The 16,826-nt window shown below is 40.0% G+C and overlaps 1 protein-coding gene across 6 annotated transcripts in view; it reads right to left on the bottom strand.

Annotated features, from left to right (window-relative positions):
• Positions 1-7,645: 7,645 nt before the first annotated feature.
• The window catches only part of IPCEF1 (interaction protein for cytohesin exchange factors 1), an 80,203-nt gene continuing 71,022 nt past the window's right edge, over positions 7,646-16,826 (bottom strand). For 4 of the 6 annotated variants that reach the window (XM_010400501.3, XM_019288367.2, XM_019288370.2 and 1 more), the window contains 2 exons: positions 16,586-16,779; positions 7,646-13,046 (listed from right to left, as the gene is read on the bottom strand). In XM_010400501.3, coding sequence (XP_010398803.1) covers positions 12,846-13,046; positions 16,586-16,779 — 395 coding nt within the window. In that variant the 3' untranslated portion in view covers positions 7,646-12,845. The remainder of the gene's footprint in view (positions 13,047-16,585; positions 16,780-16,826) is intronic. The other 2 variants (XM_019288380.3, XM_019288384.3) reach the window with 1 other exon arrangement.

Raw genomic sequence — 16,826 nt, 5'->3', positions numbered from 1 at the left:
GGTCCCTGCCCCAGTGTGGGTTGCCTGAAAACATGGTCCTCTGGGGGGTGTCCCTGTCCTTGCTACCTATTTTTCACTGGTTCTGGTGTGTTGGGGTCTTTTTGACCAAAGCAGTTTTCTACATAAGGTCAGTGTTTTGCCAAATTTACAAAAAACAGTTTAGCTCTGATTTTCCAAATTCAATAATTTTTTTTCAGTGACCTACTTCTGAGTTACTTTATTTTCTCAGAACTAATTTTTTAAGATCATGTTCTTTTGAAAGCCTTTTCGTACAAATAAACGGAAAGATGTTCTTTCAGTTTTTGCTTTGTATCAAACATTTTCTTCAATGTGTAGGATTGTGGTTGTTTAGTTCAAAATATCCATTACTTACTTATTTTCTTTCTGTGGGATAAGAATTAGGAGAAAGCAAAGCAGGCACAAAACTTTTTTCCACCACAGATTTCTAACAACTAGTTATTTTCTTTTCAATTTTTCAAGGAGGCAATATATTTGTGAATAAGGTGCAGTTTAGTTCAGGATAATCTGAATTCTCTCTCACTGCTTACCAATGCTGCAAATGTACATATTCAACCTCTTATATTAAATGTTTTCTTGGTTTACGCAATAGTGCAGAGATGATACAGGCTGTTCAAATTTAATTGCTTTTTTTGTATTCCTTCATTGGGATATTTTCTTGTATCTAATGTTCCAGAGAACAGAAGACAAAAGAACAGGGAGCAGGCAAGCTCCAGGCATAGACTCTTCACATGTAAATGATGCATCATGTTGTTTCTGCACATCAGTTTACTGTCACACTCTCTTTCTGTAAATATCTATTTTATTTTTCTCTTGTAAAGCTGTCAGTAGGCAGCATCAGAAGAACTCATTCTTCCCAGAATCCTGTACATTGAGTCAGAGGGATAAATACAGCCTGGTAGATCCAAATGTGATAAGGGGTCTGATGATGAAGGCAGACAAAATTTCTTACTCTGAAAGATTTACAAATCAAGATTGCTTCCATGTATCGTAATGCTATTAGATAAAAACAGAGAATGGTAGCATCATAACACTGACTAACACAAAAGCTATTATACAATGTTTATGAGACTCTTATTTTCAAGAGAGGATCAGACCACATCAAAGTATCCAATTATGATGGATCAGAATGTCATGTATTGACATTAATTCTTGGCAATGGAGAAGATAAATATCACCAGTTGAGCTCTGAACAGGAGGCCTCCCATTGGTGTTGCTAATAGCTATAACCTCCCCCTGTGCTGATGGTCTCTGGCTTAATGCAGTTCATTATGGAGCAACAGAAGACTAATTTTTTAAAAGCTTTTAATAGTGCATTTATGTTCCTTTTATACTGCCATCATCATCTCTGTAATTTGGAAGTTGAATATGAGATAATTGTAAGAAAGCTTTTGTTCTCTCCCAAGTAAACCATGCACTAGATGGGGCAGAGAAACCCCATGTTCATTGTATGAAAGTAGAAGTACCAGTGGAATTACACTGGTAATGAACTTGTAACTGTACACACTACCTGTACTTCTGTCTATTGGTTGAGCTGAAGTAGAATCATAGAATCACTTGAGTTGGAAAGACCTCTAAGGTCATCAAACCCAACCATTAACTCAGCACTCCCAAGCCCACCACTAAACCACTTCACCAAGGGCCATATCTATACATCTTTTAAATAACTCCAGGGATCAGAACCACTTCCCTGGGCAGCCTATTCCCATGCTTGACAAGCCTTTCCATGAAGAATGTTTTCCTAATATCCAATCTAAACTTCTTCTGGAGCAACTTGAGGACATTTCCTCTCTTCCCATCTCTTGTTACCTGGGAGAGGAGACCCCCACCTGCTTACAAGTTCCTTTCAGGCAGTCACAGAGAGCAATAAAGTCTCCCATAAGCTTCCTTTTCTCCAGGCTAAATACCCACAAGCTCCCTCAGCCACTCCTCCTAAGACCTGTGCTCCAGACCCTTCACCAGTTGGAAGTTTTAGTCCCTTTAATAGCAAGGGGTCTTTAAACAGTCAGGAAAGGATTGCAATTGGTAGGAAGTGAAGCAGTGGCCAATTCAGGTGGCTCCCCTGTGAAAATACATGTACTAGAGATGTTTTAGACAGAAGTATTGTGAAAGTATAATGGGACTTCAACTTACTGAGTCAAGAATACCCTCCCTTTCCACTTTTCTTAAAGCAAAACATCATGTGTTGGGACCACTTGGACTTGGTAAAAGACTAGCAGAGTGCTTCTGTAGAAAGTCTGAACAGAAGGTTGTAGCATTTGGGCTTGGCTTTCAAATCTCTGGATTGGTGGTTTTGCCTGTGAGGGATGAGCAAAACACCATCTAAAGAAATCCTCACAGTGTTTTGGCTTAATACAGGTCCCTAGTTGCAGTAGATTTTAGGTAACAATGGCAAAACTTCAGCAAATCTCCTAAACTAACATAAGTCAGTAATAAAATACAGTCTAGAAGTGAGTGAGAAGAAGAAAGTAAACAGTATAAGTAAATTTATTATGCAGTTTTACCTATAATGGAGTACAACTTAGGGCAAATTTTAAATGTCACATAGGTGATTATCTCCACAGGCTGTCCTAATAAGGTTTCCCCTTTCCGCTCCCCCACTGTTGCTGTTTTACCTTCTGTCTGGTGTAAGTTCAGTGGAACTACTGCTGCCTCTTCTCCAACACGGCAGCAACGCTCTTTCTTGTCCTATTCTTTTGTAGAAATCATTCTTCCTTTTGAATGCATAGTTTCTAATAATGTATTTGATGGCTGCTGCTGGGCTTTTATCAGAGATATTAATGAGAGTGTTAAAAGAAGCATTACTCTTTTTTTTAAGTTTATGATGAAAAGAACAGTGAAATAAAATGTTATATAAAAAGTGTTATGAAGAAAAAAAATACAGTGAGTGTTCAATAGTTTACAGGCTTTCTTCAAGCTCAAGGTGTTTTGTTGCACCTTAATCTGTGAATCTGTGGGTATGTGCAAATTTATGTGTATTCCAGAAAAGCCTACTGGATTATAAATTATTAATTGGAGCAATACACAATAAATGTCTCTCTTTCATCTTGATCTACACTACTTTTATATTCCTCACTAATGTAGCACTTAGGAATTTAGCCTGATACTGCAGCTACAAATTATTCCAAAACTTTCACTGAATCAAAGGAAAACACATATCTCTCTCTTCAGCTAATGCCAAGGGTTAATTTGGTGCAGTGGAATTAATTTGATGCTACATTAAGAACTGAATACAGGTTTGTGTATAGTTATTTTTCTGATCTTTACTGTAAATTTTGACAGACAAGTAGGAGTATGAAATGGTTGCAAAGATCCTCATCCAAAGTCATTTTACTGTGAAACTTTGGGAGGCTGCAGATGGCATCCAGAGATAGCCATGTCTTGCTAGGCAGCTGTGCATGTCTCTGTAGCTTCCCTTAAGCTATAAACAGAATTTATCAACGTTTCCTACCCAGGATGTAAATAGTATATCAGGGAAGGTGTAAACCCATGTGTTGGGATTTCATATCTTCCAAAGCAGCAAAATCGTTGGAAGACTGAAGGCTGGAGAAACTGAATTGTGAACATTGCCAAAAGTGCCATCATGTTTCAGGCCCAGGGTGCTGACCTATTGCAGCTGCCTACTACATACAAACATGTCATTGGGAACTGAACCTACTGTGGTTTCCCTCATGTCACCTTCCCATCCTGTCTTGACACCAAGACAGGTTTTACTATGTCTGGATGCTCTGCTTACCTTGCCAGGTGGTGTCTATGAAACAAATGGAACTTAGGAACTAAGGTAGTTTTGCATCCTGTGTTTCTCTTTCCATGGGATCCTCTTGCCAAGCTTGTGTCATTAAGCTAGTTCCAGATGTCAGCTGATGAGCTGTCCAGTCCTGCCGGGGCTATAGCCCAACCAGGTCACCCTACAATCCTCCAGAGCAGCTGTGCTCCTCAACCAGTCAATACCTTCCTGCATCTGAACTTTATTCCCAGGGGTTACTTCACACACTGATTTTTGTATGAACAGTGCTGTCACACAAACTCTGCCTTCATCATTTCTCTGATTCCTTATGGGATAGGCTTCTTTTCTCTCTCTAATGAGCTAAATTTCCATATCCTCTTTTCAAGATATCATTTGTGTCATTGTCTCCAAAGTGCTGAGCTTTGTTTGCTGCCTCAGTCCTGAGATTCTCATCTGCTTCTTCCAAATAGTATCAGCACCATAAGTCATTCTTTTTCTTGTGTTAGAAAACCCATTTCAGCAACAACACAGCCACCTGAATTGCCTCAATTTGTCATCAGCAAGATGAACAGAATAAATTGCTTCACAGAAAACAAATTATGCTCATGATGAAATATCACATCTATCTGGGAAGGTGATATGTGTGTTTTGCAAGAGTATGAAATCTTATTTGGAGCTCCTCCTGACATTTGTAGAGCAAAATTTCCAAATTTCACAGCCAATGACACTACTATCAGAGTCATCTTCATTGCTGCTGTAACAGCAGCAATGCTAGCCAAGGTGAACTGAATTTACTGTCTGTAAAAAAATAAGATTTAGGAAAATGCACCTTAGAAACAAACATCCTAGTTCAGCAACGGGGCTGCAAGAGCACAGGCAGGCCCGTCCATTACCAGGACATGGCTGCCATTGCAGGGGTTGAGGACATTGGAAATGCTTCTGACTTTTCAGCTATTTTCCTGTGACACAACATGATAGTGGCTTTGGGGTTTCATCAGGCATGTGCAGAACATTTCACAAGGGACAGAAACACACTATGGACCTTAACTGCATTTTCCATAAAACAATCTCTGACATCTGAACCCTCAGGGTGCTCTGCAAAACAGCTTTGACAAATTGCTGGATGAGATATGTGGATGCTAAATAGCCAGCTACTAAAAATCCTCCCCTCTGAGACATTAGTTGTATGGCCAGTTGTGGTGTTCCGCTGATCTCTTGCCACCCATTTTTCCACAGGCAAAATTACCCCTTTTCCACACCCCCAGATTTACCAGCTCTCCTTTCTTTGTGTCTGCCTTTGCCACTCAGGTGTTCACTCACTCTTCCTCATAGAGCATCTTTATCCCCAAACTGACCTCGGTTTCATTTTACTGCTTCTGTTTCACGTCTGCAGAGGGTTGGTGTCCCAGAAGCACCTCCATGTTCACACCTGCAGTAAATGCTGTCACCTCTCTGCAAAACTTCCTCAAATGTGGACTGAGACCATTACACAGTTGTACACATGCAGAAGAGGGGAAGGCAAAAACGCAAAACCTTTTACTGAGGACAATGAAGCAAAAAAAACCCAGGATCCTGCAGCAAAACCTCTTATTTTTGTTTCCCCTCTCACATACAAACCTGTCATTTCCCCCCTTGCTTGTCGTGCTGCCAGCAGCCAGCAGGCTGTGCTGAGGGATAAGTTTTCTTCATCAGGAACACGCCGAGACCCGTTTGCAGAAGCTGTGTTTTCCCACCAGCTGTACAAGAACTTGTTTGTCGGCCCAAGACTGACACCACTTGCCAAGAAGTGGAAAGGGGAAAGATGCACGTTTCCCCATCAAAATAACAGCAGTTTGTCACTGTACTCTGTATCCCATGTACTGCCAAGGCTTCTGTTAGACAGTATGAAACATCCCCTAGTGACAACGAGGATATCTCTTGAGAACAAGAAGATAATACAGGAACTTCCTCACTGACAGTAGGCACTTTCTTCCAGCAATAATAAAAAGCCACAATAATAAGAAGAATGACGACTGAGCCATTCCAAAACAAGCAGTGATGAAATAGGGTCAGATGCCAGGGATGGAGCATTTGCCCTCTTCTGTTGCCAGTGATCATGCTCATCCCAAGCTCACAGGGAATGCCCAAGCTCACAGGAAGCAAGCCCAATAAAGCCCAGCGGGTTTTCTTAAGCAGACAAAAGACAAATGTTCAAATCATAATGAGTAACTCAATGATACCTTTATAAAACTTTGGAACAGCTTGTGTTTTGTACCACCACAAGAGGGTGTAAAGCAAAAGCAAGAGCCAAACGAGAGGCAGCCCGAGCCAGTGAGGTGTGGTGTTACAGCAGGCATAAGGGTAGGCAGATGGTGCCCCACTGCCTTTCCTGTCAGCATTCCCGCAGCAAGCATACCAGGAAGGATCCTACGGAAAGATGTCATTGGATGCTCTTTTGTAAAATTTGGCTTTCAGGCCCAGAAACCAAATGTTTGGCCGTGCATGAGTCATTGAAAGCAAGAGCACAGGCTGAGATCACATGAAAACTGTTTCCTCGGGTTGTCTTCACAACTCCTTGTCTAGCAGGTGGGAAAAAGAGAAATCATTGCTTGGTAGAAGCAAAGGTATAACTTTGTGGGAAGCTGAGCCAAGCTAATGCTCTGCTTCTGAGAGGAAAATGTCCCCCTCTTCCCTCCCACTTACGCAGCTCTTCTTCCTTCTGGTTCTGCCTACAGAATCCAGCTGCTGCCCTTCTGAGGACTCTGTCAGGCACTGAACCTCTCCATGAGGCAATTTTAGTTATCATCGCTGTAGATGAGTATCCAGCTTGGTGTGCTCGTTCCCTGCTGCCTGACATGGCTGAGCTGACAGAGGTGCCAAATGATGAGCTGACTAGCCAAAAGCAAGCAGTGGCAGCATGTAGAAGGTTGGGAGAACAGAGGGGACAGAGACAGGGATATTATTCCTTCATTTGAGCCCTTAGGACAAGCTCATTTCCTAGGAAACACACCTTCACCATACTGCGACCTGTCTGGCTTATCCAGCTAAACTGAAACCCTTTTGACAAAAATCCCAATCTTCTTTTAATGCAAACAGGCTGCTCTGTGAGCCAAAAAAATCCAGTAACATCTCATACCTGTCCGAAGAGACCAATCTTCCTAAAGCATGCCTACAACCACCAATTAGAGTTAACTAATTTAACAGCAGTTTCAAATATTACATTGCAAACTAGTAGAGGGTATTCCTCAGTCAAACCATTCATTGACTCTTCCTGGTTCCAGATTATACAACTTAATAATAATATTAGTCCCACAGGGAAATTGCTTGTTCAAAGAACCAGCAAAAATTTATTTTAATTTATTGCAGTAAACTGAAAAATCAAGAGTGAAAATTAAAAAAAAAAGGCTGAGCAAAATATTCTCTCATTTCAGTGTTTAATTGACAAGTGCAAACATAAGGCTCTCATTCTGCAAGATGTGTGCATCATTCCATGAAAATCGATTCACACGTGTGGGCAACAAGCAGTAAAAAGGCAGCACTGAGTGCCAACATTATGCTGTGAGTTTTAAACCAGTGAAGAAAAAAAAAGGCTCAGCAGGTAAAATACCAAATTTGGGTTCCATGTGCTTTCATGGTGCTGCAGGCCCTGCCCCTGCCTGATAGATGTCCTTGCAAATATTCCTCTGTGCATGACTTTCCCTCTCTACATAGAGTGCAGTTCAAACACACCCATTCTTCCCTTGGGCCAGTCCCCTGCACTGAAAGCTTTGCACAAGAGCACTGCTATTTGCGTGCACAAATGGCTTTTCACCAGGTGAGTTATTTTGCTAAATGCTCATAAATAAGGTGACTTACATGAATCTTTGCTAGACTAGTGCTAGTTTTTTTTTCATGTGGGAGTGGGAGATGTGTTTTCATATCCTTTTTTTTTTTTTTTTTTTTAGCTGGGAGAAGATAAAACTGCCATAAGCAACTTCAAGAGTCAGAATAATTTGGGCAGGTCCTAAGGTATCTAGGATACAGGGAGTGGTTCCTAAGCTATGGTATGATGACACAAGATATTTTCCCTATAGAAAGGCCATTCACCTACATCCTCAAAATGGACCTCATGTGGACCAGATGGGGTGCATAAGCTACAGACACTGGTAGCTACAGTGCTTTCACAAAGAAATAGATTTTGTGTGTTACAGGCTGAGTCATCTAAAGTCCATCATTTCCAGATCATACATCAACGCTGTTGAGCTATCAATGAATTACATGCATATTTCATCTTTAGCTTGCTGCCAGCTTATAAACCACTCCCTCTGGATTTTGATCAGGAGGAAACAAATTAGGAAAATATTCATTTTTCCAGAGCAGACAGGTCTTGGAACTTCTCCCACAGTGAATTTCAAGGAATGTAGTATTCTTTTCAACACTTTACAATCTTTTCTGAGTGTTGAAATTCTTAGCTTTTGGCAAACTTAGCTCCCATTACCCTAAGCAGAGATGTGGATGTCAGCACGATCTTAGCTCAGAGCTTTTTCTGTTCTGTTTTCCTTTTTTCACCTCAAATTTTGTTTCAGTTCATAATGAAGGCAGTTTTTAAAAAATGCAAGAATGTTGCAGCGTGAAGCAAACCAAAATGGGATAAATCTTCAAGCATCAAGGAAATGCTCACTGACATCTTAAAATGTCTGCTGCTTTGAAATGCCCCACACAAAACAGGAAATTCCACTTTGGCTCTACTACTATAAGAAAACCACTTTGGCTTCCTGTTAGACAGAAAGACATGTCTCCTATAAATGAAGTAAGCCCGGACCATCATTACAATTGGTTACTTTTGTATGACTAAACAAGCAAAACAGCAAAAAAATCCCAAAGCCCAAACCCCAGCCACAACACATGGAGTTCCTCTCATAGATGCATGCTTACATGGGCTCCTTTGCTACCTGAAAAGTTTAAAACTACAGGTTTTTATACTAAATCTGCAATAGACATGTAAGCTTACAGGCTCACACAATAGATGTAACACCCCATAATTTTTCCAAGTTAGAAATAATTTTAAATTCTGAATTTCCACACAGTTTTAAATTAAATACCATCACATTTTTTCTTCCCCTCCCTCTTTGGCTGTCCCAAACCAGCCTTTTCTCTCAATATGAAGGTTTCCTCCAAAATTAAAATTATTTGCAAAAAAAAGAGAAGTAGCATGTTATTTATTCCTGTTTATTCCTGGTTTCAATTAGGGTACAGTTAATTTCTTCTTCAGTAGCTGTACAATGCTGTGTTTTGGATTCCAAATGAGAGTGGTATTGGTAACACGCTGATATTTTGGTTGTTTGCTAAGTTGTGTTTATACTAAGTCAAGGACTTTTTCCCTTGTCTTGTGCTCTGCCAGTGAGGAAGTACACAAAATACAAACTAGAGGGAGCATAGCTGGGACAGGTGACCCAAACTGACCAAAGGGATGTTCCACACCACAGAGCAGCATGCCCAGTATATAAACCAGGTGGGTTACCTGGAAGGGGGGCCTGATCTGGGTTTGGGAAGAGGGATCTGGCAGGTCAGTGGGTGGTGAGCAATTGCATTGTGCATCACTTGTTCGGGTTTCTTTCCTTTTTATTATCATTATTATTGTTTACCATTATTATTGTGTTTTACTTTATTTTAAATTATAAAACTGGTTTTGTCTCAGCATACAAGTTCTCCTCCAGTTCTCCTCCCCATTACACCGGGATGGGGAGGGAAAAGAGAGGGGGCCTGAGCAAGCAACTGCATGGTGCTTCATCTCCAGCTGGACTTAAAACCATGACAAGGTGAAACCCTAGTATTTATTGAATCATCAGAGCTAGATGTAAAAATTATTCACAATCCCCAGATGAAATCTCTTCCATTACAGGAAAGGAAATGTGATCCCACCTCATTCTGGTATCTCATGAGATGTACACCACCAGAACAGAGAGATTCAAATTCCAGAAAAGCTGCAGAAAGAGTTGAAATTAGATATTGTTACTAGATATTGTTAAAGTCTCCATTGTTGCATTTACTGCACCAGCTGGCTTTACTGACAGAGGAAAAATTGTGCACGTGCACATATCCATGCACACATACTTTCTCCTGAAAAAGTACACAAAGCAAGTCCCTTGAGGCAGAGGGTTGAAGGCTTCTTGACATTCACACACTAGGGATGCACAGCTCCCTATGCTATGAGTCAATAGCGCAGGTCTTCCAAATCCAGACCAAGAAACACCAATTACTCCAAGCATCACTGCGCAGAGCAAGAATTTGTCCAAATTTCTCCTGTTGAGGTGGCTCCCTGCTGTAGCTGTCAGCTTGTGCATAATTCTGTCTCTGATTATGGCTTTCACGCTGCTGGGCAACCCCTTGTGATAAACCCAGGCAAAAACTGTCACAGTAATTAGTAATGCCAGAAAATTAATCCGGTTTTACTGCAATTTTCACTTTGCATTTTTCACACTTTTCATTTTTTTGAGTCTATATAGTAGCTGAAGAGAGTGGAGTTAGACTTCCTGCACAGTACTTGCATAAAACCCATACATTTGTTTTCCTGAACACAGAAATTTGTTAAAATTATAACTGGATTAAAGTAACCCCATTCAAGAATTTTATGTTCTTTTCTAAGAGGTGATAGAGCCCATTCTCAGCAGGTCGCCAAAGCCTCAATAGTTCAAGAGTAATTATCTACTGACCATCTGAAAGAGAGTAATTTAAAAGCAATTTTAGGCTATGTAATCCATCAGAACCAATAGAAGAGCTTGGGCAGTCCAAGGGCATTTGTTTGTCTCTCTGTTTGGGAAGGCTGCTGTGTATGTGCTTGTACAAGTACAGTGTGAAAAGAGCCAACACAGCACGTACAGGCCACATAGCGCTTTTCTTTGTATACTGCAAATCTACTTCAGCAAAAGGAGTTGACTAGGACTTTGCTCAGAACTGCAAGGCACTGACTTGTCTGGCCCAGCTGAACAGGCCACTTAAGCATGTGCTTCTTTTCAACATTTAAGTGAAGATGCTTTTGAAGAAAAATGGTGTTTACATGCTTTGTTTCGTGAGAAACTCACATGTGTGATAGAAAATGTACATATAATTTGACCTCCAGTACTTATCAATTACTTAGCACCAGGTAGTTAAAAATGAAATGGACCAAGTAGATTAATCCCTACACTCCTAATTTTCAGGGTGCTCTCAGAAGTTAATTGACAGCATTTCCATGGGAATGGTGGAAGAATTATTTTTAAAAAAATCCATACAAACAAACAAAAAAAGTATCCTAAAAATGGGCTCCCTTTTTAAGATGCAATTACTCTAAACCAAATTACATCAGGTATTAAGCTTGTTTAACTTCTAATTAGAATTAGTGATGAAATCACTGCTTATATGATGATTTCCTGAAAAGAATAGCTTTGTAACTATCCAGGGTTTTCTGTCTGCTTCCCCATTTAGTCATTTTCATCTATTTCCATGTCTCTATTTTAAAAGAAAAGCTGCTGAGTATTAAAAATGCAATATCAACAGTCAAACTAATTACTACACAGGTGGAAAAGATTTCACATGTTCCCACTAACACCATTACCTTTTTTCTCAGTCAAGCTATGATAAAACACATAATGTGTAAAGACAAATGAATATGGCTGCATCTCTATAGTGTATTTTGCTTTAAAAGATAAACTGTATTGAAAACCAATGACAAAAAATATCTTTATGAAATATCAACAGAAGTGCAGATTGTCACAGTTGCTGTAGTGGCATTAATTTGAGGATAGTGGGGTAATTCTTCCTTTTCAAAATTCAACACCCTGCAAAATTCCTTATACTTCAGAAGAGGGGAAGGCAAAAACCCAAAACCTTGTACTGAGGACAATGAAGCCAAAATATCATGATCCTGCAGCAAAACCTCTTATTTTTGTTTTCCCAAAGGGAAATCTTGAAACTTTCTAGAAAACCTTTTTTTTAGACCCTAATTTGAACAGATTTTCTTCACCTAAAACTCAAAGCTATAAAAGCAGAAGAAAGAGTCACAGCACATGTCTCAGGGCAGTCTCAGCTGTAGAGCCATTACTGTGATCTATAATGGAACACAAAACAGAGAGGCATTTCAAGTCAATCTGTAAGCACTCGCATCTGGGTGGCCTTGGTCCACATGTGCCTACTTATATTAGGAAATTCAGCATATATAAATATATAAATAAAACATCTATACAGTACATAGTCACATTCATATAAGCCATAAAATTACATATATTTACAAAAATATTTGCAGCTTTGTTTTACACTTCCAGGTCCACATTAGGAGTTTAGTTATTTAGCTTCTGCCTTGTGAACTTGATCACCTTCCTTAAGCTGGACTCTGGGATGAGCTTGTACCTTGTATACTCCCAATTGTCAAAGATAAGAAAGCAGAACATAATCTTCCAAGGAATTCTTCCAAGTCCGTAAAAAAAGTTGAAACTTGTCTCACTGAAGAGTAAATTACATGTTAGCAAAACTGAGAGACCTCTTCTTCATGTAGAAAGACAGTACCTTCTTGGTCTGGACCATAAATAAACTTGAAACTCATTAAACATCAGGCAGAGCCCAAAGTGGGTGCCTGGCAGCTGTCTATAGTATCAATTAATGCATAATTACTCTTCTACTTATCTCAGTTTAAACTGGTAGAGTGGTGAAAGTAAATGGGTGCAGAGATGAAAATGCATACATCGGGTTACCATAGAGGGTAAAAGTAGAGTAGATTACATCCTGTCGGTATCAGTTTAGCTTCAAGGTAAGTTGCATGGTTAAAACAATCCCAAGGATCTCATATTTATACAGTACATATTCCATAGTTCTGTGTCCTCCAGGAGCTGGACACTTACAATTTTCTTCTCCAAAAACTGAAAAACATTTCTTTGCCTCTTTTGTTAAGTAGTCAACTTACATGCGCAGGCCAAGTTCAGGCATGCTTTTTTACCTTGGTGAACTTGCCCTTTTGACATTAAATAAGTTCTGAAAGAGCATTCAAAACTTTGGAGAGTGGGTTGTTTTCCTTCTGAAGCACACTTGCGAAAAACAAACCTCCAGTACAGCAGCTTAAATTGCTTGTACGTGAAGACCCAGGGAGAAAAATCTTGCCATGTGCCATTGATCAAATAGCACTTTCAGTGATTGGCTGTGGAGTCATCTCTTGCTCCTCACAATTCTCTGTGGACATGTCCTGGACCTCCTGTTGCTGATAAATATCTTGGACCAGCATGATATTTGTGCTCCTCCACTCTCTGTACTTCACTGCTGTCAACTTTGGGTCCTCTAGCAGCTGGTTAATTGTGGCCAAGTCATGTTCCTTACACTAGGAAGAGAACAAGTGGTTATTTCCACAGAAACTGTCAAGATAATTCTCCCTAACGAAAACACTCTGGGAACATTAGACTCATGTCACAAGGAGATGGACAGTTACCCATCCTCCTTGCAGCTTGTTCCCATTTTTAGAGCATAGGTCGTCAAAGTTATGTCTGCAGCAAAAATTCTTCCCAGTTAAAGGCAGTTATGGTTTCATCTGGATTTTTTTTATAGGCTTCATAACAAAAATTCATGAGAGAAGATTCATGTGAAAATTACACATTGTTATGCTGTCTCTCAACAAGACAGTACTTGCATGAAACCAGACACAACAGCATTTATATCCGTAATTCACAGCATTTCTAACTTTCTCAAAAAATACTTATTCCACTTTATAAATGTCTTTTCTCTGGGAGCTGGACTGCACGCTATTTTGGACATAATTTGTGCACTGGCAATAGAGTGGCCACAGCACATATGGCTGCCGTCTACCACCAGCTACTACTAATAAATATGGTATCTACTTTTAGGCAAGAGCAGCTCAGACTATATATTGCAGGCACCCTGGTTCACTTGTAAGATGTGAACAGTGACAGATGCGGGGACACTGAGACTCTGTATGTCACAGAACTACAGAATGGTTCAGCTTGGAAGGGACCTCTGGCAGTAATTTGGTCCAAAACCCTTCCTCAAACAGAGCCACCTACTGCAGACTGCCTAGGGCTGTGTGGAGATGACTTTTGAATATCTGCAAGGATACTCAACACCTTCCCTGGACAACCTGTGCTTGGTCACCCTCACAGTAAAAAAGTGTTTCTTGATATCCAGGGGAAACCTTCAGTTTGACCCATCACTTCTGGTCCTGTCTCTGTGCACCTCTGAAAATAGCCTGGCTCTGTCTTCATTACATCCTCCTTTCACATATTGATGTTCTTTGATGTCCTCACATGTTGTGGCATAACAAACCACTTTGCTTTTCCAGCCCATATTGCCTATCCCTGCAATGGACCACAGGATAAAGAAGCCCTAGTTAGCAGGTGTAACTTCTTAATGGAGGCACCATGCTGCAATAACAAGCCTTAACAACTTTTGCCAGGCTCCATCCCTCCAGTCTGTGTGTGAAAGTGATGGAATAGCTCTAACCATCTTCTCCTGCTGCTACCCATTCATCATACCCGAGGACACCCTGTGCTGGTGGCTGCCTTGGAAACACCTTGAAAGGACTCCCATGCATTCATTTCACCTTCTGATAGCAGCAATCAGCTGTTTATACATCCACGTCCCACTACTACTCTAATAAACCTTCAACTGCTCCAATCTCTGGGATGCCTTTGCTGCTTTTTAAACCAAAAAGCTTGTTCAACTGTAGTTTACACATGTCCTACCCTCAAGACCCAGTGCCAGCCCTTTTAGGAAGAATTCTGGCATTGATGCAGGGATATGTGCAGTTAGCTTAAGAGAAGAAGAGAGGAGATAGGTAGAAAGGAGAGAAGTATTTCTACTGGACAAACCTGGTGGCAAGAAGTCATGCCATGGAATTTCTCCTGTAGCACCAAAACTATTTCCCACATTCACTAAGACTGTGATGCATCTGCACATAGCTTCCCTCTCTTCCAAAGTATTCAAAGCATGTTTTGCTAATGATATATTGTGGCAGCAACATTAATCTGTTGTTAAATATGTGGAGTCAAAAGTCTAAAATTGCACTGAGACTTGCATGAATCACTTCTCAAACTAATAGGGTTTTAATTAAAGCAGAGTACATATGGATTAGAAGCAAAAAATTCCTGATTTTTAAATTTTCAGTAGATCATTTCCAATTATCTTATATCTCATACATTAAGAAAATTTACTTTAAAAGCACATAATTCCACTGATATAAAGAATATGGCACTTTCCCACTGCAGGCCTTTCAGACAGGCTAACTTAAACACTGCTGTGTACAGAACTCTCTTTGTGTCTATGAGAAAGTGTCTGTGCTATATTTGTCTTGCCAATACTCCAGTTTCTTAGTTTGAAGAAAGGAAAAAAAAAAACCAAAAAAACCCCACCAAACAAACAAACAAAAACCACAAAAAAACCACAAAACCCCAACAAAAACTAAGAGATCAACACATTTTATATGTTATGAGCACTCCAAAACTTATTTTTCCATATTAAATACAAGTGTTAGACAAGCCTAAGTTAATCACAACATATAATACTCCCATGCTAAATCAATGCACGGTTGTCCTCCTTGCTCATGCTCCATACTAATGAAAGTGACTCTCCCACAAAATACAACTCCATTTTGTACTAACTGGTTCTTAGATTTATTAGTGAGGCTCCTGTCAGGGAAAACCTTGCAGAATGTTTCTGTATGAAGCTTCCTATCTTACAAAATACACATACTCTTTAAACTAACTTTCTGTTATGTGGTGGGCTCCCTTTATTGCTGATGCAAATGAATATTTCAATAGTCACTGTCATATCACTGAAAACTCTTTGATACTAAGGAGAGACTTCACCAGGTCTCGCATGGAGTCAGGAAGAATGCCTCTCTCCCCAATTCCCTTTACAATTGTACCTTTCAGAAATTTCCATACAGGCTGAGGTGCCAAAGGCAAGCCTCCCATTGCAACTAATAATCAAACCAATGATTGTGCTGATAGGATAAGTTTTTAGAGTCATGGAATTGCTAAGGTTGGAAAAGACCTCTAAGATCATCAAGTCCAACCATTTTACATGCATTTCTCCAGCTCACAGTGCTTGATGCCAGAAACATGCATTTGAAACAAGATACTCAATTCCTGCTTCAAATGCATACGAAAAGAAACAAGTGAAGCCTCAAGTCTGCATTTATTCTTTCATCACCTTACAATATAAATGCTGTGGTTAAGCTTTCTATTTCCCTCAGTACCATTCAGAAGCAGGCTTTGAAATCCCGTAACACTTGATGCTGGCAAGTAAACAGCTCCATAAATCTCCATATTCCAGACAGATTTACCAGTCCCTTCATGGAACAGCTCCTGAACCCCTGCACTCCTCCAGTTCGTGATATATTTCCAACATAAAAGCAGGATGCTTTTGTTATTAAAAATATTTTAGTTACAGGTCTTTACAATAGCTTTGGCACATCCTGTACATTCTCTAATAATCACATAAGGAAAACTTTTTTTGGCTCAGGGTCATTTTCATGTCCTTTATCATCAGTGTACTTTGTCTGCTCTTCCTTTTTTAAGGCTCCCCTGTTTAGTGCATTTAGCTGAGCTTGCAAGTTTTCCAGTTAACTAAGAGAAGCTTTCTTTATTAAATTTTCCAAATGAGCTGGAACTTCTGCAAGAAGAGTCCCTCCTGAGCTATTGCCTCTGCTTCCAGTTCAAATTGAACAACGTAACACAGATCAGTATTCACAATGAAGCAGAAAAAAAAATTGGAAAACTTAACAAAATTCTCTGGGGCTTTCAGTAAATACATAATTAGAGTTTGGCTGAAGTCTATGCTGCTTCTTTTTTCAGCCAAACTCTTTCTTTCTGTCAAGCTTTTCCTTGGCAAGATCTGCAAACTCACCTTTAATGTGCTGTTCAGCATTCGAATTTTGTGGAGTTTCTCATTAATGGAGGGATTTTTGCTGCGCTTGATAAATGACTTCCTGAGCTCCTTCTTAGTTGACAGTCTACGATCACCAATGGGAGACAGGCTTGCTTGCTCCAACGACTTGTAAAGTCTCTCCATCTCGTCATCATCATCACATTTTTCCTGGTCTGCAAAGAAAAGAATAAATTGGGTATGAGAAGGTGAATGTGGCAGC

Source organism: Corvus cornix, chromosome 3 (genome assembly GCF_000738735.6).
Source record: "Corvus cornix cornix isolate S_Up_H32 chromosome 3, ASM73873v5, whole genome shotgun sequence".
In the NCBI taxonomy this organism is placed as follows: domain Eukaryota; kingdom Metazoa; phylum Chordata; class Aves; order Passeriformes; family Corvidae; genus Corvus; species Corvus cornix.
The sequence above is the reverse complement of the archived record's forward strand: the minus strand, read 5'-3'. Positions and strand labels throughout refer to the sequence as shown.